Source organism: Equus caballus, chromosome 2, assembly GCF_041296265.1.
Source record: "Equus caballus isolate H_3958 breed thoroughbred chromosome 2, TB-T2T, whole genome shotgun sequence".
In the NCBI taxonomy this organism is placed as follows: Eukaryota; Metazoa; Chordata; class Mammalia; order Perissodactyla; family Equidae; genus Equus; species Equus caballus.
Window position 1 is genome coordinate 67,126,055 of NC_091685.1, and position 27,720 is coordinate 67,153,774.

The window sequence follows — 27,720 nt, forward strand, 5'->3', positions numbered from 1 at the left end:
TCATCACAGTCACGCTTGAGATGTTCCTCTCGTTCACATCCAGTAACAAACGATCACTAAATTTTGTAGATTTTACTAGTTGTACATCTCTTAGATTCTTCTACTCTTCTCCAATCTCACTGTTATTAAAAGTACTAAACCTATCCTCAGCTTTCACCTTGACTCCTGGCATTGTTTCCAAATGGGGCTAAAAGGCAAAAGTCCGTGATATGATGTATAAGGCACTGCGTGATCTGGTATCTACTGCACTCTCCAGCCTCATTTGTTGTCATGTTGGCACTCTGTCTCTATTTGAGATTCACTGACATTCTTTTAGTCTCTTGTACTTCCCATGACATCACAGGTTCTAAGATATTTTCTGTTGTATCTGTCCATTCAGTCTTTTCCTGACTGAAATTTTGGACTACTGCTTCAGCAGCTCCTCCTCCTAAAAAATTTCGCTGAGTTCTACACAAATTAATAAACTTCTTTGGAATTGTTTAAAATCTCGCTAGAATACAAAAAGTGAAAACAAATTGTTGAACAGAAGACGATATAAAACCAAAATTGCTTTAAATATTTATTCATTAGTTGACTTCTGAAGACTGAATGCCCTGAATGAGAAGTTATTTAAGGAAGAGCAAAGAACAGGCATGTCAATTAAGGCTCCTAAAGCTATACGTTTGCAATGTGGTTTTGAACCTCCCTTGCTAAGTAAGGTGGCTTCAGCCTTGAGTTGAATCTGTGAACTGGGAGGATGGGTCAATCCGATGTTTTTCTGTTATGGTGCTCAGTCTTTTCTGAGGTTTGTCTATATTTTCCATACTTGAGTTCCATGAGATACTACTATAACCATCCAGGCCCTTTTACATAAATTAGCATGAGTGAATTTCTCTTTGCTTCAATTAAAAATATCCCTTACCAAAAGAATTACAGTTTAAAGTGAAAAATTCAAACACTGGCATAAGAACTTGGCATTTTTCAAAACATATGTGTAGATTCTGTCATTTGTTTTACTAAATTTATCTGTGATAAATACATGCCACTTTGATTCTCCATTTTTATACTGGAAAAAGAAAATCCAAGTTTTCGAGAGCGAAACATCTATGTTAATGACAAAACTGTTAATGACAAAACTGGACTAAAACATAGCCTACTGGCTTTCCATATGGAGCCTGAACCATTGTATCATGATGACTTCCATAATTATCTTGTTCACTCGACACATAATAGGAACTTTTAAGTATATTCTAAGTAATTTTCAATGTATCTGAAACACTATTAGTTTTCTTTAAAATAAGTCATTAAGAAGCTACAAATCAGTGAGTTAATTAGCTGTGTTAGAACCTTTTAGTTCTTTCAGTTGAATAAGGTGATGCCAAAACTATAAAAAAGTAAACTATTACCCATGAAAATAGTTTTCATAGAAGTTATAATAGAAGTTTTCATATAAATTATAAAAATTGCCATGAATTTTAAGCACAGTGGTTTGAAAGTGTAAAAATGAGTGATTTTATGATAAAAATAAATTTTATAGACAAAAAATTTATAAAGATTAGACTTAAGCAACCTCAAATGACTATACCATCTAATCCTTTGTCATCTACTTTTGCTATTAAGTGGAATCCTCCTTCCCCACCCCATTCCCTGCTTATAACCCTTCACATACAGCCATGCAAACAATATGTAATTTATTACTGGCAACTAGCAAGCACTGAGCACAGACATTCCTAATAAGCACTAATATATATAAGCACTGAATGTAGATACCGCTGCAATATCAGGCCTAGTTAAATAGGCACCCATGACCTTCCAATTTAAAACTCTCCAGTTCCACCATTAAATGACCATTTTAGACATATAACTTTGATGATTTAAGTTTCTCTTTCAGATTTCTATATCTTAATTTTTTCCGATTGATAAATATTTATTCTATGATCTTCACTAACTATTCATTAGCATCACTCCTAACTTGGGTAGAAAGATAGAAGGAGACAAAGGTTGGACCCTCTCTAATCTTAAACATATACTCCAAGTATGATTATTGCTAGACTTGGAGAATCATATCTCCATCATTATATTTAGTTAATTTATTTAAAAAATATTTATTCAGTTAGTTACTCTGGATGCTCTGAAATACTGATGGGGCTATTACAACAAATGGAACCCTCATGAGTTTTGCTTGAATAGTAGATCTTACAAAGTAGGAGACAGACATTGATTGATTAACCCTAATAAAAAATGACAATTGCAATTGTAACAAGTGCTACTCATGACGGACACAAATTTGAGAAATATTTTAGTAGAATTTTTATGAAATCAGAAAGAATAGCTAGGGCTTCCTGAGTAAAGGATGCTTAAACCTAGATCATAAGGAGAAGTAGAAGTTAATTAGATGAATAAAGGACCAACAAGCATTCCAAGCAAAGAGAATGTCTAGTGGTAAGTGGTACCAGAGGAGTTGAAGAGGACATGGTGAGATGTGGTTGGATTATAGATAAAATTAGAAGGTAGAGGCAACCAGATAGATATGATATGTGAAATAAAAAGAGAAGTCAAGGATTATCAAAGATTTTCATCCTGAGAACTGGAAAGGTGTAATTGCCATTAACGAAATTTGAAAATAATGGAGAAGGAGCAAGTTTGTATGGGAATAATAGGAGTTTTATTTGGACATAAGTTTCAGGTATTCAAATGGAGATGTCAAGTAGGCAGTTGGACCTAACTGTTTATAGTGCAGGAAGAATTCATGACTGGAGATATAATATTAAAGTGTTCAATTTACTCTATACCATATTTAAAGCCATGAGATCAGATGAGATCACCATGGGAGAAACCGTAGTTAGAGGAAAGGATCAATAATTAAGAAAAAGCACTCCAACATTTAGAGGTCAAGGTGATAAAGAGGAACCACCAATTAAGATTCAAAAGTAAACGGAGGATAAAAAGTGAGAGAAAACAGGTTACAGAAGACCAGGTGAAATAAGTATTACAAAATTTGGGGGGGATCAACTGTTTTTTCATGCTATTCATGTAAGATGGGTAATACTAATTAACCCTTGGATTTGACAATGTGGTAGATATTAGGACCTTGACAAAAGCATTGTATTGATGGAGTAGTGAAGGAGGCTGGTGTGGGTTCAAGAGAAAATATAAAGAAAAGAATTAAACACACAGAGTATAAGTAATTATTTCACACTATTTCACTTTATGGAGAAAGAAGAAATGGACAGGTAGCTGAAATGAGTAGTGAGGTGAAAAGAGGTTTTGTTGTGTCTTGTTTTAATAAGAGAAATAATAGCATGGTTAGTATGATGATTAGAACGAGCCCATAGAGAAAGTATTGTTGATGGAAGAGACAAGGCTAGATGATATTCTTAAGTAGGTAAGTAGATGGGATCTAGTGCACATTCAGGGAAGTTGGCCTATGCTGGTGGCAAAGACAGCTAGCTCAGCCACAGTAATAGGAGTGAAGGCAGGATCATATGACTTCTAATGCTGGTAGAAGGAAAGATCAGGCAGTGGGAGATTAAGATCTTTTGGCTTATTCTATTCCCTAGAGGAATGAGAGTAGGGAATTAGGTATTAAAGATTTGAGACAAAAGGTAAGTGTGAAATAGTGATCTAGAAAATTGGGAGAATAAATGGAATCAGGAAGTGTACTATGATTGAAAGAAAGTCTTAAGAACCTACTTGAATGGTGACTATAGTTAACAATACTGTATTATATATTTAAAAGTTGCTAAGAGAGTAGACCTTATATGTTCTCACCACACACACACACTCACACACAAAGAATCCACTTGAGAGTCTGGACCATAAATTGAAAGTGAGACAGAAAGCCTACTGTATAAATCAGCAAAACTTCAATTTCCTGAATTATTAACCAGTGTGTCCCATTGAGTTGTGTCTATTAATCACATAAATTAAATAATTATCAGAAAACAGTCAACATTAAACTTTTATAATTTAGAATCCATAAAAATTCAATGAAATTGCTTTGATATCAATTGCACTTATGGTTTTTCTCCTTGTGTTTATTTTTTGTCAGGTTTGCTATGATTTATCAAGAAGATTTTAATAAAACTATTTCTTGAAATTTGTAATACTTATTGATTCTGCAGCTATATATCCTTAGTTTTAGAATATTCTCAGCAATTCACTCTTCACATTTTGCTTTTGTTCCAATCTCTTATCTTCACATTCTGGCTTTCCAGTTTCACAGATATTAATCTTTTTCACTGTATGTTTTTTACTGTCTGTTCTCTATTTTGCATTTTATTGTCTTCTCATGTCTCCTCTGTACATTATTCTTTGCTCAGGAAAATTTGACCTGAGCTATCACCTGTTGCCAAGCCTCCTCTTGTTTTTGCTTGAGGAAGGTTAGCCCTGAGTCAAGACCTGTGACAATCTTCCTCCAGTTTATTTGTGGATAGCCACCTCAGCACAGCTGATGAGTGGTGTAGGTCTGTGCCCAGGATCTAGACCTGAAAATCTGGGCCACTGAAATGGAGAGTGCCAAACTTAATCACTACACCACAGGGCTGGCCTCTCCTCTGTACATTTTCTAATGATCTATCTTCCAAATCACTAATTCTTCCCTCAGCTGTTCCTAATCAAAGACAGCTGAGTTCTTAATTTTATTTATTTTATTTTTGGATAAGAAAATTTCCATTTGCTTCTTATTTTTAATTAAATTTCCCTGCCGAAATTATCAATCTTGTTTTTTAACTGTTTAAACATATAAAACACTAGTCATTTAAAGTTAGAGTGACGAATCCATCATTTGAATCATTTGTGTCTATTTCTTATTCCATGTTTATCTTGTAGTTTTTTTCTCTTCTACTTCTTTTTTTGTCTTTTCTACTTTTTTTATTGCATTCCAGTATTGTACGCAGAAAATTAGAATGATTTGAGGGTTAGAGTGATATTTTATTCTTTCTCCAAAAATGATTTAGGTTTGGTTTTATTAGAAAGCTAGGTTGCTGGCAATCTGTGATTATTATGTTCTGGTTTTGGAAATTGAGATGATTCCAAGCTATGCTTAGCTTTTTGCTAAGGTTTCTATGTTTCTGGTTTAGTTTTACTCAAAAGTTGTAATTCTCTGAGATTTCAAACCTCCAACTTACAGGAGTTCACCCTTTTGGTGAGTCCTGGAATACAACTTTTGTCCCTCTACATCCATGAAGCTTTCAAAACTTTTACACAAATTGTTAACCATTCAGCTACCCCTCAGCTGAGTTCCCCTAACAGGAAATGAACCCCTAAACGCTTGGCACACTTTTGTGAGTTTATTTATTCTTAGGTCTTAGCCACATGATTTTTCATTGTGCTTTCAGCTCTCCAATGCACAGATTTTTTTTAAACTATGTATAGTTGTTTTCAGTGGACAGTTTGATTTGATTTAAAATATTAGTTTATACATTTAATATCTGAGTGGCCTGGCAAAAAACCTCTCTATACTTTGGTTTCTTCATCTGTAAAACATAGTAATCAGATCTAATTAACAAGGTTGTTATAAGAATTAAATGGTATTATGTATATGAATCTAGTGCCCAACAAATCAAGAAGCAATTACCATTTCTATTGTTAAGCAAATTAAAATAGTCCAGGCCTCACCAAAGTTCAGGTAGAAATGATAAACATATTTTGCTGGCACATGGCTCACAGGGGCAAGAATCAAGATCCCAGTACCCTGTTAACTTTTAGTTATTTCTCTGAGTTTCCAGAGGTGTTCAAGAACCGTCCTTTTATATTCTTCCACTTTGTCCATGTTTTTTAAATAATTAATATCAAACAATCAATTTAAAGCCTGCTTCACTATTAGTGTCTTCGTGGCAAACAGTGATTCCTTTTCTAAAGCAGTATGCTTTAAAATTGTTAAAATCAAAAACAAGTGGAGACCAATCTTGAAAGTTCCCTGATCAGACAGAACCAATTTTGTCATACAAACCAAGTTTAGTTTAGCTTTTTTTGCAAGACTGACTTGACCTTGGCCATTTCTTGCTAATGCCACTGGAAATTATAAGCAAAATTTGACCTATTTCCCAAGTGGATATGAGGCAACCTCTGAAAATTCTAATATTATAACTAATCACCATGAAGAATAAACAGCCACTGCTTTATCACTGTATAAGCTGCTTATAACAATGTTCCCCTGAGGCTCATTCTGTGTTTTGGTTTGAGTGCTTCCTTTTTGCAGACTGTCTTTTTGACGTGTGCAAAGTAAACTTTTACTAATTACTGCTTGAATGATTCATTGGTTTTACTTTGGCTATTTCTAAACCTTTGACAGTATGGAATGCTCAAAACTTCACATATTCCCAGACAACCCAGTTTTTCTTTCGTTCTCCTATAAAGAGACTGAAGCCACAAAAAAATGGGAAGAACGCTCATCTCTTCTGATCTGTGACTTACTTTTCAAACTGGGGCTAGAAATATCAATTGCTTATATTCCTACAATTCAGAAAGTTTCAAATAATAATAACTAAAAATTTTTTTACAAGGAATTGTAACCCTACAGGATTGATTCATGGAGCTATAGAATACATAGTAAACTGTCTGTCTCCATCATATCCCAAAGTTTCTCTGCCTCAGGAGTCAGAGCACTGGTTTGTTCCCCACAAGTCACTCTTCCTTCTGTGCAAATCAACTCACGAAAATAGATGCGTGGAGGTTTGTGGCCCCATGTGCTGAGACTTGTCTCAAACCCACATGATGTTTCCCAGCTACAACTTTCATATTTTCTCTCAATTTTAAGGTGCATATAGCATAGGAAAATAGGTATTGATAATTATATTAAAATTCAACTTGAAGGCATTTATATTTAGTGGTTGTTTCTGTCCTCCAAAAATGGATATATTTACCTTCTTGTCTCATTGAATAGGATGGGAGGGGAGGGGGGGAGAGGGGAACAGACTTACATTTTTGATAAATGCTGTTGTTTGATTTCAATGCTTAAGTGAATAGGTTTCTACCAGTCTCTCAGAAGTTGAAGTCTCTAGTAAGTTCAGTACTTGGTATAACATAAAAAAGAAGAGCTAACTGTGGGAGGCAGGGAAATTAACACAGATTTTGAATTTTTATAAATAAAAGTCTTCTGAAAATTTCAAAGCTGCTTCTTTGAAAAGTACTGATCATGAGTAATTTGCTAACAACCTTCGTAACTTGCTATAAATATGACAGTTTTGCTGAAGCTGGGAAGTGTAGACAAGAAAAAATAGACTTCATAATAAACAAAATTTCTTATCCAAAATCCATTCTAAATTAATCTTAGATTTCTTCTCACTGCCTCCTCCTACCATGAATTTTAACAACTTAAACAAAATGTTTGTGAATATGTATTTACAGATGATGTTGACTACTCAAAATTAGAGTAAGATTCAGATTGGTCTTATGGAGCCTCAAACTATGTATAAGCTCTCTTCAATGACTACAGTTCTCTGAAAACAGTTTACTGGTATTCACATGGTGCCAGTCTCAGATATTACTCTCACAGGAAGAAAGTTCTAGGAGAAATATACCAGAGCAAGAGTTGTAGGTGACAGGAAGTCTTCCCATATGCACAGCCTTCACCCCTTCAGAAAAGGAAAGGATAGACCATGTAGAAGTGCTTTTTAGCCAATTACTTAATGTAGTTTTGCTGACAATAATTCCCTTTGAGTCAAAATTGTGAATCTTTAGAAATAAAATTAATTGTCCATAAGCAGTTGAATGGTTCTTGTGTCATTGAAGGGACAAAATTAGTAAAAAAAATTTGGAATATTTCTCTGCTCAGAATTTTCTCATTTTTTAATAGCATCGATCTACAGAGCTTGGTTGCGAATTCCTGTTATAAAACATAAAGATTTTGTTTATAACTGTAGAAAGAAGGGAGCCAGGCAATCTTTTGCTTCTTTGTAATCTCACTTTCCAGCTCCTGATCACTGATACTTCTCAAGGATTCTCTGAAGACCCCAGCTGGGTCCAGACAGAGTAATATACTGAACAGTGAATACTTTAAGGGTTCAAATTTGTGTTCTATATACTTTACTATTCTCAGTACAGTGCTTCGCACCTAATAAATTATATGAAAGCCTTTCTCTTTCTACACATTCTTGTTTAGAGGATGAATGAGATGTTTGCCTATCTTGAAGCATGAGGATATATACCACTTCCTGTTGTATTAGTGCCCTGTGTCTGCTGTAATAAATTACTACAACGTTGGTGGCTTAAAACAACCGAAATTTATTATCTCACAGTTCTGGAGGCCAGAAGTCTGAAACCAGTTCCCTGGGCCCAAAACAAGGTTTGTGTAGGACCACACTAAGCTCTAAAGGTTCTAGAGGAGAATTTGTTCCTTCCTCTTCCAGCCTATGTTGACTCTGGCATTCCCTGGCTGTGGCCACATCACTCTAATCTCTGCCTCTATGGCCACATTGCCTTCCCTCTTCTGTCTGTAATCAAATATACTCTTGCTCTCTCTTATAAGGATGCATGCCATTGTATGTAGGGCTGACCTGGATAATCTGTGATAATCTCCCCCTTGCAGTGCAAAATGTGAGGGATTGCCAGCTAACCATACCTAGTTATCTATTATCTTTTAAAAGGTGAGGGGCAGAGTATTATTGGTTCAGATACAAGTAAGTTGGTTTATTCATTTATAGGAAAATGTAGATGTTTCTTTTCTCTTTTTTCCTGAGGAAGATTCACCCTGAGCTAATGTCTGTGCCAATCTTCCTCTATTTTGTAGGTGGGTCACCACCACAATACAGCCACTGACAAGTGGTGTAGGTGCATGCCCAGGCCGCCAAAATGGAGCACGCTGAACTTAACTGATGGACTCCAAGGCCAGCCCTGTTGTTATTTTCTAACAACTGGAAGGAAGGATTTTGCAAAAGAAATAAAAGGAATGGTTAAGAAGCAGCAATATGTAGCTATGAGAGCTCTGACAATGTCTTTCTGCCCTCTTTATGTTTGGGCCATGGAAAATGAGTAAATGTTACTTAAGAGGACAGGTAAAAGTTACTTAAAACCAGATGGGAGAGGAAAGTTCTAGAGTTTTTGAGAAGGTAGTGAGTTTCTTCTTTTTTTATTTTCATGATGGTGATGATGATTATTACATTAGAATAAACTTTCCAGAGATCACAATGACGGGGACTCAACTGATCAGTGATAATCAGAGATAAAGGGTAACAAAGTAATATGGAACCAACAAAATAGAGAAAGGAGAAACTTCTGTTTAGCGAGAAAGATAAGGGTGAGAGTCATTGGGAAGATAAGTGACTTAAAATGTCCAGAACTAGATAGAGCCTCTAGAACAGGGCAAGAGTAATAGGGGCTGTTAGTTGTGATATTATGCTTTCAGAAGTGTCATTCTCACAATTATCATTGATACTGGATTTTAAAATGTCTCTATGAGTCCTTGAATATATATGCATGGTAGATAATTTAATGGTGACAGTGTTAAGGCCCATTTTCGCTATTTATTAGAAACTCTGGCAGGAGGAATTTCATAACTTGATACTGCTAAGGTCAAGCGGTGACCACAAAGGTTGAGGGTTTGTCAATGCCCTTAGTTGAGTGACAGAGCTGGGAAGATGCGATGATTGACAATCTCCAGGAAGTAACATCAGTTTTGATATATCAGTTTCAAAGACATGCGTACTCAGAAAGTCTGCTTCACTTCCCTGAGAAAAGCTCTGTGGATGAAAAGAATCATTTGATATTACCAAGCAGGTCTTCTGTGGACCAACCTACCTAAACGAGGGACTGGACAGGGATGCAGGTACACTTATGGGCTTCTAGGATGAGCAGCTGCATAAAACAGAAAATATTTGAATGAAAAAAATACAATAACACTTTACCTTCCCTGGACGCAGTTTCTCAGCAAATAATGTCCAGATGCACAGAGCACGTTTACGGTAATTTCTCAATCTTGATGCACAAATTATAGATCTGAGCAAAATGTCCTGTAGATGAATGACAAAGTGAGAGTAGAATGAATTTATCTGGGTATGTTGCTAATATAGGAAGCGCTCCAGTTGAAGAAATGAACTCCAAATGAAGAAATGTTTTTATCTATTGGATGGAAGTTTTATTACTGTTAAGAAAAATTCACAAAACCTGAAAGGTCATATTTTTCCTTCAATAAAAACAATAAGAATCGTGTTTCACAGCTATATTTTCATATTTTCTTATGCCTGAATCACTAAAGGATACTTTTTTGCTAAAATTTGCAATTAGAAACCAAGTTTGGGTAAATACAAACTTTGAAAGCCCAATAATTTGGATGTGGCTTTGTTTCCACACTTAACACAAAATAATGTCACCTCTGACCCCCGGGCTGAATACTTGAAGACTTATAAATAGAACTGTAAATCTACAAAAATCTAACTGTTATTACGATAATATTCACTGTATAGCATATAAAGCTTTTCTTTGTATTTTCAAAGGTATTTTTGCTTAGCATTTTTATCTTATATTTGTAGGCAACAATTGTCAGGAAGACTTTTTTTGGTAAAATCTGTATCTTTTTCTCATTTATAGTTTGGTTGCCACAAAAGAAACAGATAGTGCAAGATCTCGAAGTGCTCCAATGTCACCTTCTGACTTTCTGGATAAATTAATGGGGAGGACATCGGGGTATGACGCAAGAATCAGACCCAATTTTAAAGGTAATTGTTTTGCTAACTACTATATATGAAATGTGTTTTAAATATGATTAAACAAGATAAATTTTCAAATTGATTCCACCAAAAATTCTAACACTTATTTCCAACAATCTTCCAAGTATTGTACTAGACAAAGATCCATCTTGAAAGAAGAAATTTATTCTCATGTTAATAGCGATCATAATTTGTTTTCTTTGGACCAATAATGTTTTTTTCACCTTCTCTAATTGTTATAAAACTTATGGTCGTGGCGGTTCATTTTAGGAAATTATTCATTTAGGAAATAAAATTTAGTGTATATTCTCACTAACTGGAATAGAAGTTGTTTTAGAGTTAGTAATAAACCTTCCCACATTTTAAATTCCCCTCAGCAGGACTCTGTATTGTGGAGAATGAAACAGCTGTTGAATTTATGCATTGAAGAAGGGTCTGGATAACTAAGAGCCACTGATAACATTTAAGAAATTTTCCTACCTCCCAAATCTTTTACCTGAATTTACAGGAAAGTAATTATCAACTTAAAAGTACTCCTTTTTTGTTCTTCTATTCAGTATAGTGATAATCAACGTATTTAGACAAGTGGTATGTAGATTATCCAAAACCATAATACGTCCTGTAATTTAATCTAGGATAAAAGATTAGAAAGCTACTTCCATGCCCCTACTTATTTAATATCTCTTAAATATTATTTTAGTCAATAAAAAAGTAATCTAAGAGGCCCACCTGGTGATGCAGTGCTTAAATTCTCATACTCCGCTTCAGCGGCCCCAGGGTTGGCTGTTTCCCGTCCTGGAGGCAGACCTACCCATGGCTTATCAAGCCATGCTGTGGCAGGCGTCCCGCATGTAAAACAGAGGAAGATGGGATGGGCACGGATGTTAGCTCAGGGCCAATCTTTGCCAGCAAAAAGACGAGGATTGCCTGTGGCTGTTAGCTCAGGGCTAATCTTCCTTGGAAAAAATAAAAGTAATCTAAGTTATGTCAATTCACACCTTTTCCATGGGATTCAGTTAAGCTATTTTCATTCTTAAAGGTGAAAACAAAAACAATGTAGTCTACAATAATTTTTTTCCTGATTTTGTTTTTATGAGACTAAAAAGAAAGGATTGCTTAACAATGGTGTAAGAATTAATTTTCGAGGACTAATAAATAACAAGAATGAGTAGCAGGAGAAAAAGATAGGAGTAAAATTTTTTGATAAGTTGTGAGTAGAAAACAATGAATTACTTCAGTTTTAAAATGAGTTTAACACTTAAATTGCGGATTGCATTTCTTGATTTGTTTTTAAGCATTTTGACAAAAAATATTTTTAACCACACAGGAGAAAAACACAGAATGTAAACTGTGAGAAAATAATACAGCTTAAAAGACGTCATACACAAATGAAAACGAGAAATTTCAGCATTAGGAGAATCTTTTACAAATTGAGGGAAAGCAATATCACTACATTAGGTCGAGAAGTGATTTTGAATGGACCTTGAAAAATAAGCAGTCGTCATGTGAGTAAACCACAAGAAACGTGATGGGTAATAAGTGGATTCATCGTGGTGACTCTAAATTCTGTGGTTCAGAAGTATTTCTTTGTTTTCACCAAAAGTTAAAGTGGGAAATGTATTCTGTTTTCAAATGTCTGTGAATATGCCGCAGACAACAGATATCTTAATAAAAATACAGCTACTAACTACACAACAGTGGTCTCAATGCCTTGTCTGTTGTCTTAGAAAGTTTACTTTTATTTTCTTATTTCAATCATTTAACAGATAAATGAAACTTTAAACCATCTTAAGTGTGATTAATTATTACTGTTTATTTGCGAGGCCAGGAAAGGACTCCAAGGATTTGACCTTGCTTGAAATATGTACTGATTCTTCCTTTTTTCTTTTCTTGGTGAGGAAGTTTGGCCCTGAGCTAACATCTGTTGCCAATCTTCCTCTTTTTTTGTTTTCTCACCAAAGCCCCCAGGACATAGTTGTATATACTAGTTTAGGTCATGCTAGTTCTTCTATGTGGGACGCCACCCAGTACGGCTTGATGAGCGATGTGTAGGTCCATGCCCAGGTTCTGAACCCGCAAACCCCAGTCTCCTGAAGTGGAGAGTGTGAACTTAACCACTTGGCCACAGCCCTGGCCCCTCTCTTCTTTTGATTTTTAATAAAAATCCGTTTCTAAAAACTAGCTGATAATCAAGCCTGTTCAGTGGTGAGTAGATTTTTTTGATTGATAGTGGGAAAATCAATTCTTACTCCCCAGCAAGAATTTCTCTGTCCTTAAAGGAATAGAGAAGTGTGGGACGAGGAGGGGGGGCGTGATCTCTTGTTTATGGTTTTTCAAGATATCTTGTACTCCGAATATCAGAAAAACAAGTGCATGCCGCATTTGATTATCAAAAATAATAATGTCAATTTAAAAAAATAACTTAATGAATTAGTTTTTAGCTAACACTCTTGCTTTTTCCTCAATTGCCAAAGTGAAATGTTGTTGTGTCTAGGAACATTCACATAACTCTACCTCCAAACTAAGCAAATTCAATGCTGTTTCGTTTTATTGAATAAACTAAAATCGTAATATTTTGACCATCATTTCATTGCCCAGCATTGAAATATAAATAAAATATATTTGGATATTTTTGAGATATTTACATGCTAATACAATATATCCAAGACCTGTCAGAATAGACAAAGGAGTGTAAGATCAGCTCTACTATTGTCAAGTAAGTAGAGACCCACAGTACCTCTTTAAAAAAGAAGCTCATCAAACAGAAGTATGAAGTGAAGATATTTATAATAGTTATAATTTTAGCAGTCTTTATATGTGGTAGCTCACAAAACTAAAATTATAATGTCCTCTGCCATGTTTAAGTGTTTTTCCCCTTGTGGATTTTTTAAAGGTATTTATCTAGCTAATCAAACGAGTTAATTTAAACCTGCTAATATATATACTTTTCCTTACAATATGTCAAAGAATTAATACTATGAGACTTTAGAGATATGAATACCAGTAACATGATATTCCACTAGTGTAAGTTATTTTGAAAAAGTAAATGAGTAAGATTAACTAAATATTTTTTTTAAAAAGGAGAAAAAAGAATGAGAATTTGCCAAAATAGATGTAAAAATATATTACAATGACTTAAATGGTTTAGTTCTCACTTCTTCATGTGTTAAAGTGTTAATGAAAAAAAAAATAAACCTAGGAAAATACTTTTTCTCTCTCCACACCCATACAAAAATACAATAAAATACTTTGTTTTTTCAGGACAGGAGTAAGTTGATGTATTTTCTGAGCTCTGGGTTTTTTCTCATCTTTTTTTTTAAATTTCTGCACTTTTTTTTAGAACAGTTTTGGGTTTACAGAAAAATTGCTTGGAAAGTACAGAGAGTTCCCACATACACTCTCCCATCCCCTACAGCTTCCCTTACTGTTTACATCCTGTAGTAGTGTTACATTAGTTACAATTGATGAATCAATATTGACACATTATTATTAACTAAAATCCATAGTTTACATTAGGGCTCATTCTTTGGGTTGTACATTTTATGGGTTTTGACAAATGTGTAACCTCATGTGTCCAGCATTACTGTATCATACAGAATAGTTTCACCGCCCTAAAAAATCCCCTGTGCTTCAGCTATGAATGTCCTTCTTTCTTTCCTCTTCACTCAAACCACTGATCTGGCAACCACTGATCTTTTCACTGTCTCTAGAGTTTTGTCTTTTCCGAAACGTCATATAATTAGATTGGCTTTGTTCACTCAGCAATATGCTTTTAAGATTCCTCTATGTCTTTCTATGGTTTGATAGCTCATTTCTTTTTATCACTGAATAATATTCAATGATAATCTCTTGTTTATACATTTGACATTAAAGAAATTTTATACAATTATCAAACTACAGAATTCTAGGTCAAAAGTTTGTAGCTGTTGTTCTTTTGCCTACTGATGTTTAGTATTGTAATTATTTTTTTTATTTAACTATGGACATTTTTCTTTAAGAAAATGATTGCTTATACTGGCACTGTTTGTGTTATTTTCCAAAATAACTATCTTTCTCTTTGAAAAAAAAATTTTGATCTCTTCTTCCATCACCCGTGTCTAACATACTCCAACTTATACCATTTACGCTTTTGCCCTTTCCCTCTACACGTAAGGAGATTTGTTCAGATTTGTCCTCTAAATCACTCTTTCATATTACATGCAATTGTTTGTATACTTTTGGAATGTTTAGGAAGATTTTAATTCTGTAATTATATTTCGGTCTCTTCACAGTCTTCTTTACCCTAAACCATTTTCCCTGAATGTGAAGTCATGAAGGTTGTGTCACAGGTTGCTAGACAGGCACTATTTTGTATATTTAACTGTTTGTTTTATTTATGACAACAGCAAAAATCATGTCCCCGTACTTGGTAAAAATTAAATTGCCTAAAAATGCTGGTGATGCAAAGCAGCAGTCCCTTGCCTCAGCAATCTCTATGCATAGTTCTGCTTCTTTGAGGCAAATATTCAAAAAGTAAAATTGGTTACTTCTGGTGAGTACCTCTTCTAATCTGATTACTTCTAGGCCTTTGACAAAGAAAGTGTTATGAGATTTCCTTTGCACTAACTAGATTGCTAATTTAATGCCCTCATTCTTGCATTCCACCTCTCCTATTTTTCATTTTTGTCCAGTAATTTCTCTTTTCTTTCTGCACGAACAACTATGTTTATTCACCTTGTTCACTCTCTTTAAGCTGCTAGTTTTCTTACATGTGATAGGAGCGCTGTAGAGGTCAGGAAGGATGGAGTTGACTTCCCTGGGTGCTGACACAGGTTTTGTCTGCACTGTGTTTCTGGAAGGAGGTGTTTTCTCTCTCTTGAAAGGGAAACCTGACAGAGATGTCACTGTCCTGGCCAGAGCTCTGCCTTAGGCAAGTGTTGAGTGTCAACAAGGCTTTGGTCTGGGATCCTCCAGATACCAAAATGGAGATGGCTTATTTTGAGGTATTATCAGGAATCCCATTTTCCCAATTTTTTTTTTTTTTTACATTTTGCAAACAATTAGAAGTTGAATAAGTTCTGGGGATCTTATGCACAGCACTATAATTAACAATATTGTATTATATGCTAAAAGTTGCTAAGAGGGTAGATTTTACATGTTTTCCCCACAAAAAAGAAATAGTAATTATGTGATGTGATGGTGGTGTTAGCTAATGCTATGGTGGTAATCATATCCCATGAAAGTGTATCAAATCAACATGTTATACACCTTAAACCTACACAATGTTGTATGTTAATTATATCTCAATAAAGGTTGAAAAAGAAACCACTTAAAAAGTCTGCATTGATTAAGAGAACCATATTATTTCCAATCACATTAATAAACTATGTTTGCAAAAAGCAAAAAAAAAAAAATTATTTCCATTCCTTCAAACAATTCCATAGGGCTAAACCCCAGGCCACTCCTGCTCCACAGGGATATAGATGGGAAGCAGGGAGCTTTCTGAGACAGTGCCAGGGACCTCTTCCTGCAGGCCCCTCCCTACTCCCCATTTCCTTTCCTGTAGATGGTGACACTTTCCCCTTCCTAGGTCATTCTTAGCACATTAGCTCCCTTCTCCCTGCAGTCCTCCTAACCTGCATTTATTTTAGGTTGTGCTCTGTTTCATCTGTCAGCCATTTTCTTCTGCCTTCTATATTTTATGTCATTAAACTATGATTTTCCTCCCATTCTCTTTGGTATGATATGTTTAGTCTCATTTTTATTCAATAATATCATTTTTATGCCCTTAGAGAAAAAGAAAACTTTGTTCAATCCCCCATCTTAAAATAGAAGCTTCCAGGAGTCATTTCTGGAATGAGAAGTATTATTTCCCTAGACTATATTACCAGCTTGTTCTGGATTTTATTTCTTTCCTCTGATTCTACTGTTTGGGCCCACAGTTGGATAATCCTTAAGTCTAATTTGGATCCAGGCAGAAAATACTCTTTCAATAATTCCTCCCAAACATTTACTGTATTTTTATTAAGTTTTTTTCATTCTATCACCAATGGCCACACTCTTTATTGTTTTTAAACAGTATAACATTGTTGTCTTCACAATGTGTCTGTGGTTTTTCTCTTTTCATATATATTATTTCTCTAAATTAATCTCTTTCTCCTATGTCACAAATCCAATTTTCAAATAGTTTATTCTGCGACAACACATTCTATCGCCAGAATGGCATGTGTATCTAATGCTCATTTCCTACCTGTATTTTTTTTTTTTTCAGGGAAAGTGCTGGCATCTCCTTTATCTCTTTTAACTATTTCTATCCATCCAGATACTATTGTTCTTGAATAAACTTCACAATTATTTTTCAAAAAAGGCACATTTTCTATTTGCATTTTTAAATAGTACAAGGTCATTTTATCAAAAAGAATCTCTTTGATAATAAGCCTTTCTAAAACTGTAGTTGTTTATCTGAAATGTTCACAGATTTAGATTCTGCATCTCCTATTTTTAGGTTTTGTTTGATTTTTACTTTTTAATGTATTCTTTCTGCAGAACTTTTTTTCTCTTTTTTTTATTTTCAAACAATCTCAAACTAAGAGAAGATTTGCAAGTGTAGCACAAAACTATTTTTTCCCCAAACCACTTGAAAGTAATTTGTTGCCCCAATAACTGAATATATCATACAAATGAGAACATTCTCCTAGATAACCACAATTTAACCAGTGAAATAAACAAATTATCAGGGACATTTTGGGCCCACAGTTGGATATTCCTTAAGTCTAATTTGGAACCAGGCAGGAACATACTCTTTCAATAATCACCTGATTATATATTCCTCCCAAACATTTATTGTATTTTTATGTTTTTTTTCATTCTATCACCAATGGCCACACTCTTTATTGTTTTTAAACAGTATAACACTGTTGTCTTCTACCATCTAATTTGCAGACCCCCAATCAAATTTTATCAATTATTTAAATAATGGCTTTATGGCAAAAGGATCCTGTTTAGAATCACATTTTGTATTTTATTTATGATTTCTCATTTCTCCTTCAGTCTGAACCACACCTTATTCTTTCCATGACTGTCATGATCTTGGCATTTTAAAAAATATTTTTATTCCTTTATTTAACAGAATGTACCTCAATTTACATTAGTCTAATGTTTCCTCATGATTCAATTTAGGTAATATGTCTTGACAGGAATATCACAGAAGTGATGATATGTTCTGATTGCATCTTATCAGATGATGGATCATGTGAGTTTTTACTATTACTTGTGATGTTCACTTCAATTGACTGATTAAGTTGCTGCATAAATATACACACATATGCATATATTCATATATATACTAATTTCCATCTATATATTTACTTCTTTATCTATTGAAAATTGTGAGTTCACACTGATATCTCCAATACCATAGGTCTATTCTGGCTCCTGAGTTTCCATATTTTAACTTCCTCTTCTCACAATAAGAAACTTGGATCCCATTATCCTTCATATACTTATATATTAGATCAATATATGATGAATCTCCCTTGTTTGCTGCCTTCCGTCTCCTGCACAAATGTCCTAGGGTCCTGTTGAGACTCTTTCTCCCCATACCAGAATGCCCCTATGTGGACATTTGCCTCACCCTTCTCTAGTTCTAACATAACACACCAGGCAGCCCCACTATGGGACCATCCTCCTCACATGCTCTGGTTCCTACATCTCATGCAGTGCAATCCTTCAAAGATGTCTTCTCATCCTGCTCTAGTTTACCACACTCCCCGCAGCCTTTTCCTGCATGGACCTATCTTGCATTGCCTGATGGAATAGCTTTAGGACTGCACTTTCAGGAAGGAAAGGGAAGGGGAAGAATAAACTGTATCCTATTTTTTTGCCATAATGTTCAAACCTTTTTCAAGCACCTAACAAATAATTTAAAATCTGGACTTAAAGTCATCAAATATGCTTTTGTCAATTAACAAATAAAATTCCTCTCCTCGTGACATGACTATATAAATATACACATTTGTATAAAACAAAACAAGTCACTAAAGAGAATTGTTTTGTGATTTAATCTTTCACTTGCATTCTATGTCTTTAGAAAGGGAGAGGCCATAATACCTTATGTTAAAAACCCCTTAGAGTCTTTTCATGAACATTTGGATTATTTTTCCTTTGTTTCTTTGTTTGCTTGCTCTAAATACGTCTGGTGAACAATTTTTTCCTGATATGAGTGGCAACAATATAATTGCCAAGCTTTGCATTGTACTTTGCCATTTTGCCTTCATCCAGCTTTGAGCTTAAAAGCCATGTTATATATCTTTAAGGGACATCTAAAAGAACATGTCCTGCTGAAAACATCTGCAATGACTGTCATTTGCTTTTCATGCCAACGATGGCTAATGTAATGAAGAATTTAAAAGCACAATTTGCCATATGTATGCTATAGCAGTTATTTGCTCTGTTGCTAAACATAGCAGTGCATTAGATGGAAGTAACAGTTTTTGCCCTGGCGCGGAGAAGTAGCAGATTGGCCATGGACTGCTAAAACAGGTGCTTTCTGTGATGGTAATAGAAGATTTATAATCTGCCCTGAGCTTCATTCTCTGCAAAATTTTTGAATATATATATCAATAGCTAGGGTAGGAAAACTTCAAGATTGGGGCCCTGATGTGACATGAACCAGAAGCTTAAAGTGTAGAATTCAGTGCTTTATAAACATTATGGTACTGTATCCATTTCCTTCTTTGTAACCTATCTCCAGCATCACTATCCTTGGTCAGGGCCATTCTGTCTCCCATTTGGACTATTACAATAAATTTCTGTTTTCTCTGTCTCTAAGTTTTTGTTATCCATTCAACCATTTGCCCTGTTGTATTGGTTCACTACACTCCCATGATCAAGAATGTGTAATGGCTCCTTCATGTTTGTTAAGTAAATTCCAAATACTTTGGTATCACATTGAAGAAATTCCATGTTCTAGTCCAAGACTATCTTTAAAAACAATGACTTTTATTCCCAAATTGGTTCATACTTTAATATATTTTTAAACGTTTAAAGATAAAATCATTTCTATATATGTGAGATATACACATATATCTTTCAGGTAAGGTCTGCTGTATTTCTAAAATTTGGAATTAAAGTTTGGTGTCTGAATCCATTCACTTTTCTTTCTGCTGAAGAAGAGAATATATATACAAATAAGAAGTCAAATGGGAGCCGAATAGCACTTTTGTATGTTCTAATAACCAGGCAAGGAACACGTCTGGTAATTGATCAATTAAACAATAAAGCTTAGACCCGAGATCACTGAGATTCACTTTATTACCACATGAAATTTAGATCTAAAGCCAGGTTGACTTTCTGCTTTTAGGAAGAGCTTTGTGCATCTCATTGGAGGCCTGGTGGAGTGTAAGGGCTAGAACCTGTTTCATCTACTGTGAGGCATCACGTTGCCAACTATGAGTGAAAGCTTAAATTAGTCACTTCTCCTTTGACCATTTCTCCTCTATGGAAACATACTATTTTCCTTATTTTATTCATTGACCTCACTGTTAGCCTCTGATCAACTTGGGATGCCAGTGCCACATTTTAGGGAGACAACAAATATATCAGAGCAGTCCTCCTCCTAACAGAGTGCTTAATATTACTCCTTTCAGAAGCTTCCTGGAATCATTAGGATGTGCAATGCAGGGCCTACTCCCAAGGGACACTGAAATGCATCAGAACAGATGCTACTAACTTCAGGCCCCTGAAGGCTATCCTGAATTTTCACCTTCATTCTATTTGTCAGCACTATTACCTACAATTTAGTGGGTGATATTTAAAAGATGAGAACAAAAAATATAATGCCTTACCTTTTATTCAATGCCCATGGAGAAATTAGAGTCCAAAAAATAAAGACCCGGCTCCTTGCTAAAATAAAATGAGAAAAATAATCCCCCCCATGTTTTATTTATTCCAATTTCAGGCAAAGAGAGCACAGTCAGATGGAGCAGGCAGTCTTCTATTAGTAGATTCACGCAGAGCCATGTTGTCCCAACATGGAGCCACCTCTCTCAGCATTTCATTGGAAGATGAATTATCCCAATCCTAAAGCTCTTGTGTTTTCCCTCTTTCAGAGGGTGTGAGGCAATAACGCACAGCAGAATTTTCCTCGAGCTAAATCATATTCCCCAGACTCGTATTACTGTCACCATGAAAGAAAATAGCAGCATTTCAGTGTTCTCTAGAAAAAAGAGAAGAATAACCTAAAAAATGTGAAAGATTGGATTTAGCTTTTCCAGATTTGTCAGCCTGTGTATATATTTTGTGTATATTTTAGAGTTCACCACCTCAGACTTACTTGAAGTTAAAAAAAAATATGTAACAATTATGACTTTATACTTCTCTTATGATGGGATAAAATAATCATGGAGTAAAATATCCATGCTTTCTCCTCTCTCACGTAGTGACATATAAGACACCGCTATCATCTTATACATTTAAAAAATTTGTAAATATTTGGAAATAATCAATAAAGATTTTAAAAAACCTTTTCACTAGTAATCAAAGAATTAGAGCACCTCCAGGATTCAGGATTTTTATGAGGTCTTCTTACTTTTACATGTTCATCCTCCATTTTTAAAACAATTTAGCTTCTATATCTGTTTGAATTTTATGTTCTAGGCATCTCTTGCTCTGTAGACTTTGGGATCTTCTAAGTACATAGCATCTACTATGTTTTATTGGTAGTGTTGACCAAATCATAAGAGGCGACTTTCTTGTTAAAATTAATAGTCTTGCATTTTCAATGCTCTAAGTCCTGAGTGCTCTCTCTCTATTTCTCCGTTTCTAATAAAACTCCAGTTCATTTTGAGCCCTATGGTATAATGGCCACAGATGTTTCCTAGTCTGGAATTCCTTAGGCCAGTGGTTTCCAACATTGTTGCACATCTGAATCACCTAGGGACCTTTAAAAAATACCGATAGCTTGGTTGCATGCCATACAAACCAAAGTAGAAGGTAAGAACCAGGTATCAACCTTTTTCAAACTCCCCAGATGATTTCAAAGTGCATAGGATTCCATAAGCCTGTGGATCCTAGACTTTATTTTTAAGTAATTTTGTTGGTTTATTTCTCTGTCTTATTCCAGCAAGATAAATACCTGTCAGAAATTGAGTAGAAAAACAAAGATGAAAATTGTGCACCAGTAATCAAGTAAATGTAAACTGAGACTTCAAATGGCATTTTAAACTATTCTAACCAATGTAGTAGTTTTTTAAAAAAAAAAAAATATATTGGTACAAAGAGAACATCTTTTTTATCTTTACAAAGGGTCAAGAATCAGAATGGCTTTGGACTGTTCAACAGCAATACTAGAAAAAAGAACATAATGGAGAAATGTCTTTAAAATTCAGAAGAAAATACAATTTTCAGCCTAAAATTTTGTACAAAGTCTGGATGTTAATGGAGTGTGAGGGCATAAAAAAAGGACATTTGTGAACAAGCAAGTTCTCAAAGGCTTCACATCCTTATGTACCGTTTCTCAAAGAATTGCTGAAAGATATCCACTGCTAAAATAAAGAAATAAGCCAGAAAAGCAGGTGTGGGGACTATGAAAGGAGATCCCACAAAAGAGAGAGATGTAGGTAATCCCCAGTATGATGATTATGGGAGACCATAGATGACTGTTATGCTCCAGAGTGAAAAATCTAGAATAGAGTAAGTCTGAAGGAAGATAAAGTTAGTAGAATATCTGTTGAGTCTGATATTGAAACATAGGCATTTCAGAACTTGTGGATAAGTTCTTGATACATACAGAGGAAACTATGTGAAATATATGAACCAGTTTTCAACTTCAAGAAAATATTCTGCAGGAAAGGAAAAGTAATCTTAGTATATTATACAGCTGGAGGTAATATTTACCTTGTCATAATAATGTAAAAAGTAAATACTGACCTAACAACAATGACAATTTAACGATATTTAGATAATGGGGGGACAGAAAAAAGGTTTATGTTAGTAGAAGTGGGGACAATGTGTGAAAAAAAAGCTAAATCCTCTCCTTCGGCATGGGCATCAAACATATGCCTAAAACTAAAACATCTAAAAGCTGAAAAATGAACTTACTATTTAGAGAAACTGAGGTTAATACCCAGAGAATCTATTAAATGAGTTGAAGTCATTATCTCTCGTGAGGGGGACACGGCAGTGTAGGGCAAGGGCTGCTGTCTTTTCTGTAGCAAATCCTGGAAAACTGTTACTCCTAATTATGTTCAGGTGAAAAAAAGAAACAAAATAAATTAGGCTTAGATAGCAGTTTTTGTGTGGCTTTGTCTGACTAACTTAGGTAGAGTTTAACTCAGAATTACTTTAACCCCTGCCACTCAGTATTTGTGTTTTATATTTATACAGATATCAGCCTAATAACAAAGTCTGTAGCCAGATAGTGAAATGCTTTGAATGTTGTGTAGTGTGAAGAAGACGAGGGAACAGCTTGCTATGGTGAGAAGAGAATGATTCTTAGAATCAGACCAGAGGTTCAAATTCTGACTGTCCTATTTATTAACATCTTATGTATCCCCTCAGATCTTCAATTCCCTAATATGTAAATGGTAGAATCTTATTCACTCTCAGTGTTATAAGGATTAAGTAGTATCTGAACCAGAAAGCACAGTACATGGTAACAAGCAGTACTCAACAGTTTACTGATTCTTATTCCTTCTGCCTTGCTAGATGATAATCTCTTTGTATCTTCTTCCATTTGGTGTGAATAGGCTTTAGATATTTAGTAAAGGAATGAAGAAATGGGCCTCATAAAGATAGAAATCCTTTGTTTTATGATGCATGCTAAATCAGGCACTTAAACAGGGGATTTCTGGAATGGTAGAGTGAAAAACTCTGTAAATTCACTCCTCCAAAAAAGCAATAAAAACACCAGGGAAATTATAAAACTTAACCTTCAGAACTCTGAAAATTAACCAAAAGCTTGCAACAAACTGAAGAGAGTTTATTCAAGAAACACTGATGAATTTTTCTAAGAACTGAGGGCGTTTAAACACAGCCGCACTCCCCAGCTCCACAGTTAAACCTTGAAAACCAGCAGCTTCTCAACCAGAAAAAACTGTAAAATCCAGCAGCCTCGCAACTATCAGAGGAGGCAGACCAGTTTGCGCCTCAGAAATTCCATCCCCAGAGCAATGTTACTGCTTGACCTCTCTGGCCCACTCCCTCAGAGTCCCACTCAGAGGGCTTGTCATGATTTGACTTTGACTGAGAACTCCCTCAGTGGGAAAACCCTATCTCCAGGGCATTTGTTGTAAATGATCACAGGAAATTGGTTAACACTGAAGCTGCCTAAAGTTACGATACCAGTTGAGCAAGGACCAGCCTGAACAAAAAGTTTAAAAGAAAATCTGGGGAATGAGATGCCCATAGGCAGCTTTGGAAAGTTCTGATATATTCTTGTGGATCTGGAGGCTACACGCATGTGTAGGGCCATTGTGCTTGCCCAGGAAAGTCCTAGGAGGGCCCCAATCTCTCACCTCTGACTGACCTCAGACCCTGTGCAAGCAGGAAGTGAAAGGTGAAGCATGAGCATTACAGGCAAAACAAACATGAAGTCCCTTGGCAAAGGATGGAAGAATTATTGGTTCCAGACATTTCAGAAATCTCTGAGCAATCATTAGTTGACCACTAAACTCATTGAGCAGAGACTTCAGTGGCTGCACACCATAGGGAAATACAGACTTTACGGTATTATTCCAAGTCACTGAACAGCAAATAAAATAAAAAACACCAGCAACAAACTATGGGTTGGAAGTGGGAGTCTGATTTCCAGAGTTGCCACATCATATTATCTAAAGTATCCAATTTTCAACCAAAAATTATGTGACATACAAAGAAGCAGGGAAATATGACCCATACACTGGGGGAAGGGGAGACTCAACAGAAACCCCATGTAGAAGCTCAGAGGTTGGACTTACTCAAGCAGACATTTACAGAGCCATTGGCGGTATCTAGATCAAGGAAACCGAGACCAAGAGGTTACTGACTTATATCATGGCCAGCGTCAGGGCTCAAAGGAGGCCATGAATTTGTGCTTTGCAATCCAGATTATTTCACAGAATGATTGCCTTCAATTTTAAGCATCTATGTGTATATATGTATTAAAAACTATTCTTTTTTTAAAAACTACTAATGAGAAGTTATTTGAAAATATTTACGTAAGTATCTAAATATCCCTTATGTTTTAATCTCTTTTTCAGGCCCTCCAGTTAATGTCACATGCAATATATTCATAAACAGCTTTGGCTCTATCGCCGAGACGACAATGGTAGGCATGTTTACTTTGTGACAAGTTTCACACCAGAGTAATTTATAATTACATTAAAGGCAATTTTCCTGCTAACGTTATGTAATTTAAAGCCAAAATTAACATAATGAGATTTTAAAAGATAAAATTTATAGTATAATTAAATTGCAATCAATTGCAGGTAATAATGTTTCATTTAGAGATGGAATATTAGAAAATAAATGTAAGTGAAAATAAGATTGATTTTTCCCATTTCAGTCATTAAATATTAAATCTCAAATTAAAACTAAAATTTTACCATAAAAACTATTTATTTCTTTTCAATGCTTTTTAATAGCGTGATGTAAGTATAAAAGTAAATCATTTCATGTTTAATTATTCTTTATATTTATGTTTATAATATTATGTTAAGTATTCTATTTGATTACTTTTCCAAATGAATATATTTGCTCAAACATCATAAATGTTTTGTAAATTATAGTGTATTCCTTATTAACTAAACACACTGAACAGAGACCATGTAATTGAGAATATTTTATATAATCAAGCTATTAAAGCCAAAAACATCATCATTATAGACCAAATTTATTCTGTTTTGAATTGTATCACTTTCTCTGAAGGTCATGTTGTGTCTCTTCTTTGCTCTCTAGCTTTTCTTGTGCACTTTAGGTAAGAGAAAACACAAAGATAGGCACATGAACCACCAAATATCTGTAAAATTGTCTAGCAAGCAAAGATTTTTTTCAATTGAAACTTTTATTGTCATTCTTAAATTACCTAGAATTATACTCCATTCCTAAATTTAGCAAGTATAATTTGCATTAACTTTCAAAGCTGATTTTAGCTAATATAGGATATGAAATACTTAAAAATTTATTAGCTTCCAAAAGCTTTATTAAGTAGAGAATTATGCTCATTTTATATATTTCAGAATGACTTGATATCAAATTTTCTAAGGAAATATAATCCAATATGCAAAATATTATGTGGAGGTGTATGTAGAGTTGTGGGTGCGCATGTGTGTGTATATGGAGGATCTATCTCAACAGGAAGAAACTTTATTCAGGCACTATTATTTTTAAATGCTGTTTCTCTCATATATGCAATATTTACTGATTTAGCATCATCTCTGTGGCTTTGCTCAAACTCAGTATAATGTAATTACAATAAAAGCATCAGTAGAGAAGAAGTGAACTCACATATTTGGGCATAATATAGAATTATCTTAACTACAGTATATAAATTAACATGAGTTTGTGTATACGTGTGTAAACACAGAGCCCGCGTACAATTTGCTAGCGTGAGAGCTGTGTGGTTCTGGTGCAATTCTGACCATACTCTAGTTTCAGACGTTGATATATTCTGGATTCTGGCTGAATATCTGGTCCTGATTTATATCCTGCATTTGTATATATCCAGTCCAAATCATATTTAAAGAGGAAGGAATCTCTGCTGGATTTTTTCTATTAAGACTTCCCAAGTTGTATTCCTAGCCCCGGCAACTTTCTCATTTTAATTACTAATATACACACTATACAATCCTAGAAACCTGGAAATAGGCTTATACTTTCTAGTTTGCAAGATCATTTCCACGAAATACTTTCAACTGCAGTAATTGGAAAGGTTTATGGCCTTACATGTCTTTATGGGGTGGAGGAAGGGAGTTAGAAAAAAGAGAAGACATGGCTAGATTGCCTTTTTAATAAAACCTCAAACCATGTCAGTTTCCTGAAGATCTCTGCTTTTTATGGCATAATTCATCAGTCTACCACAATATGGTTGTCACACACAATCTAGAAGACTACCCCAGCTAAATTTCTTACCGTTAATAATTTTAGACAGATTTCCTTTATAGAATAATATTGTACAAAAAGCTTGTAGAATATTGCAAAGACAGTCTCACAGCGACTCTTACTCAGTTTTATTTCCCTTCTCTAGTATAGAAACCCTTTCCATTCCTACATATTCCATCATCATGAATTCCCTTCAGAATCTTCTTTAGCATCTATCACTTTCCTCTTCAGAGTCACAAGCAGCAGCAAAAAACATTAATCAAACACCCCAGAGGTTAAGTATTATAAAATTAACTACATGCAGCTTGGCATCTTTCTTTTTAGTCTTCTAAACTCCTAAACATGTTACATTATTTCTATTTACATAATCAGATTCAATATTTGTAAAATTTTTAATGGTGTCAGATATAATAGGTGCAATATAGTGTCCATCTACACAGAAATAGAGAAAGTTAGAACTTATTATTTTTATCTTAAGAATCATAAAATATTTAGCTACCACTTGGTTAAGCTGACGTTTTTTATTTGTAGTTTCCACCATCACAGCTCTGCAACTAAACTTTATCCTATTGCTTCATTTGCCATAATATTGTTTGAATTAATTTACTTTCATAAAAGTATTAACATACTTTTTAAACATTCACATTTCTTATACTAATACATTTTACTCTTGTTCTTATAATACAAATAACCTAATTCAACTAAGACAATGTACTGAAACAGAGAGGACAGAATTTCAAATTACCTGTAATCATTAATGAATATCTTTGCATCCGAGAACTCATAGCTAAAATAAAACTAAATAACTCTCCCAATCTATACATCCTTGCTTAACAAAGATCTTAACTGTCTTTAATATCTTTACTGACCAAATAGATTAAGTTTCCTCTGCCGGTCTAGTCTCTAATCTATTATATCTCTCCCCATTTTAAAATACAGCTTTTGGCTCATTTGAGGTAATTATTTGATTCTTGAGAAAATTTCTCCAGCAGATATTCTCCTCTTTTAGCCACTTTTTGAAAATTAACTCAAATCTTTA

The 27,720-nt window shown here is 34.7% G+C and overlaps 1 protein-coding gene and 1 long non-coding RNA gene across 3 annotated transcripts in view; one reads left to right on the forward strand and one right to left on the reverse strand.

The window, feature by feature from the left end:
* LOC138923276 (uncharacterized) overlaps positions 1 to 11,483 on the reverse strand; it is an 83,216-nt gene extending 71,733 nt beyond the window's left edge. Inside the window, exons 1-2 of the long non-coding RNA XR_011436680.1 lie at positions 11,355 to 11,483; positions 9,825 to 9,929 (exon numbers count right to left, since the gene is read on the reverse strand). This is a non-coding gene — a long non-coding RNA (uncharacterized lncRNA). The remainder of the gene's footprint in view (positions 1 to 9,824; positions 9,930 to 11,354) is intronic.
* Positions 1 to 27,720, forward strand: part of GLRA3 (glycine receptor alpha 3) — a 184,456-nt gene that overhangs the window by 22,164 nt on the left and 134,572 nt on the right. For both annotated transcript variants that reach the window (XM_001498316.5, XM_014737750.3), the window contains exons 2-3: positions 10,507 to 10,634; positions 24,842 to 24,909. In XM_001498316.5, the coding sequence (XP_001498366.4) occupies positions 10,507 to 10,634; positions 24,842 to 24,909 (196 nt within the window). The remainder of the gene's footprint in view (positions 1 to 10,506; positions 10,635 to 24,841; positions 24,910 to 27,720) is intronic.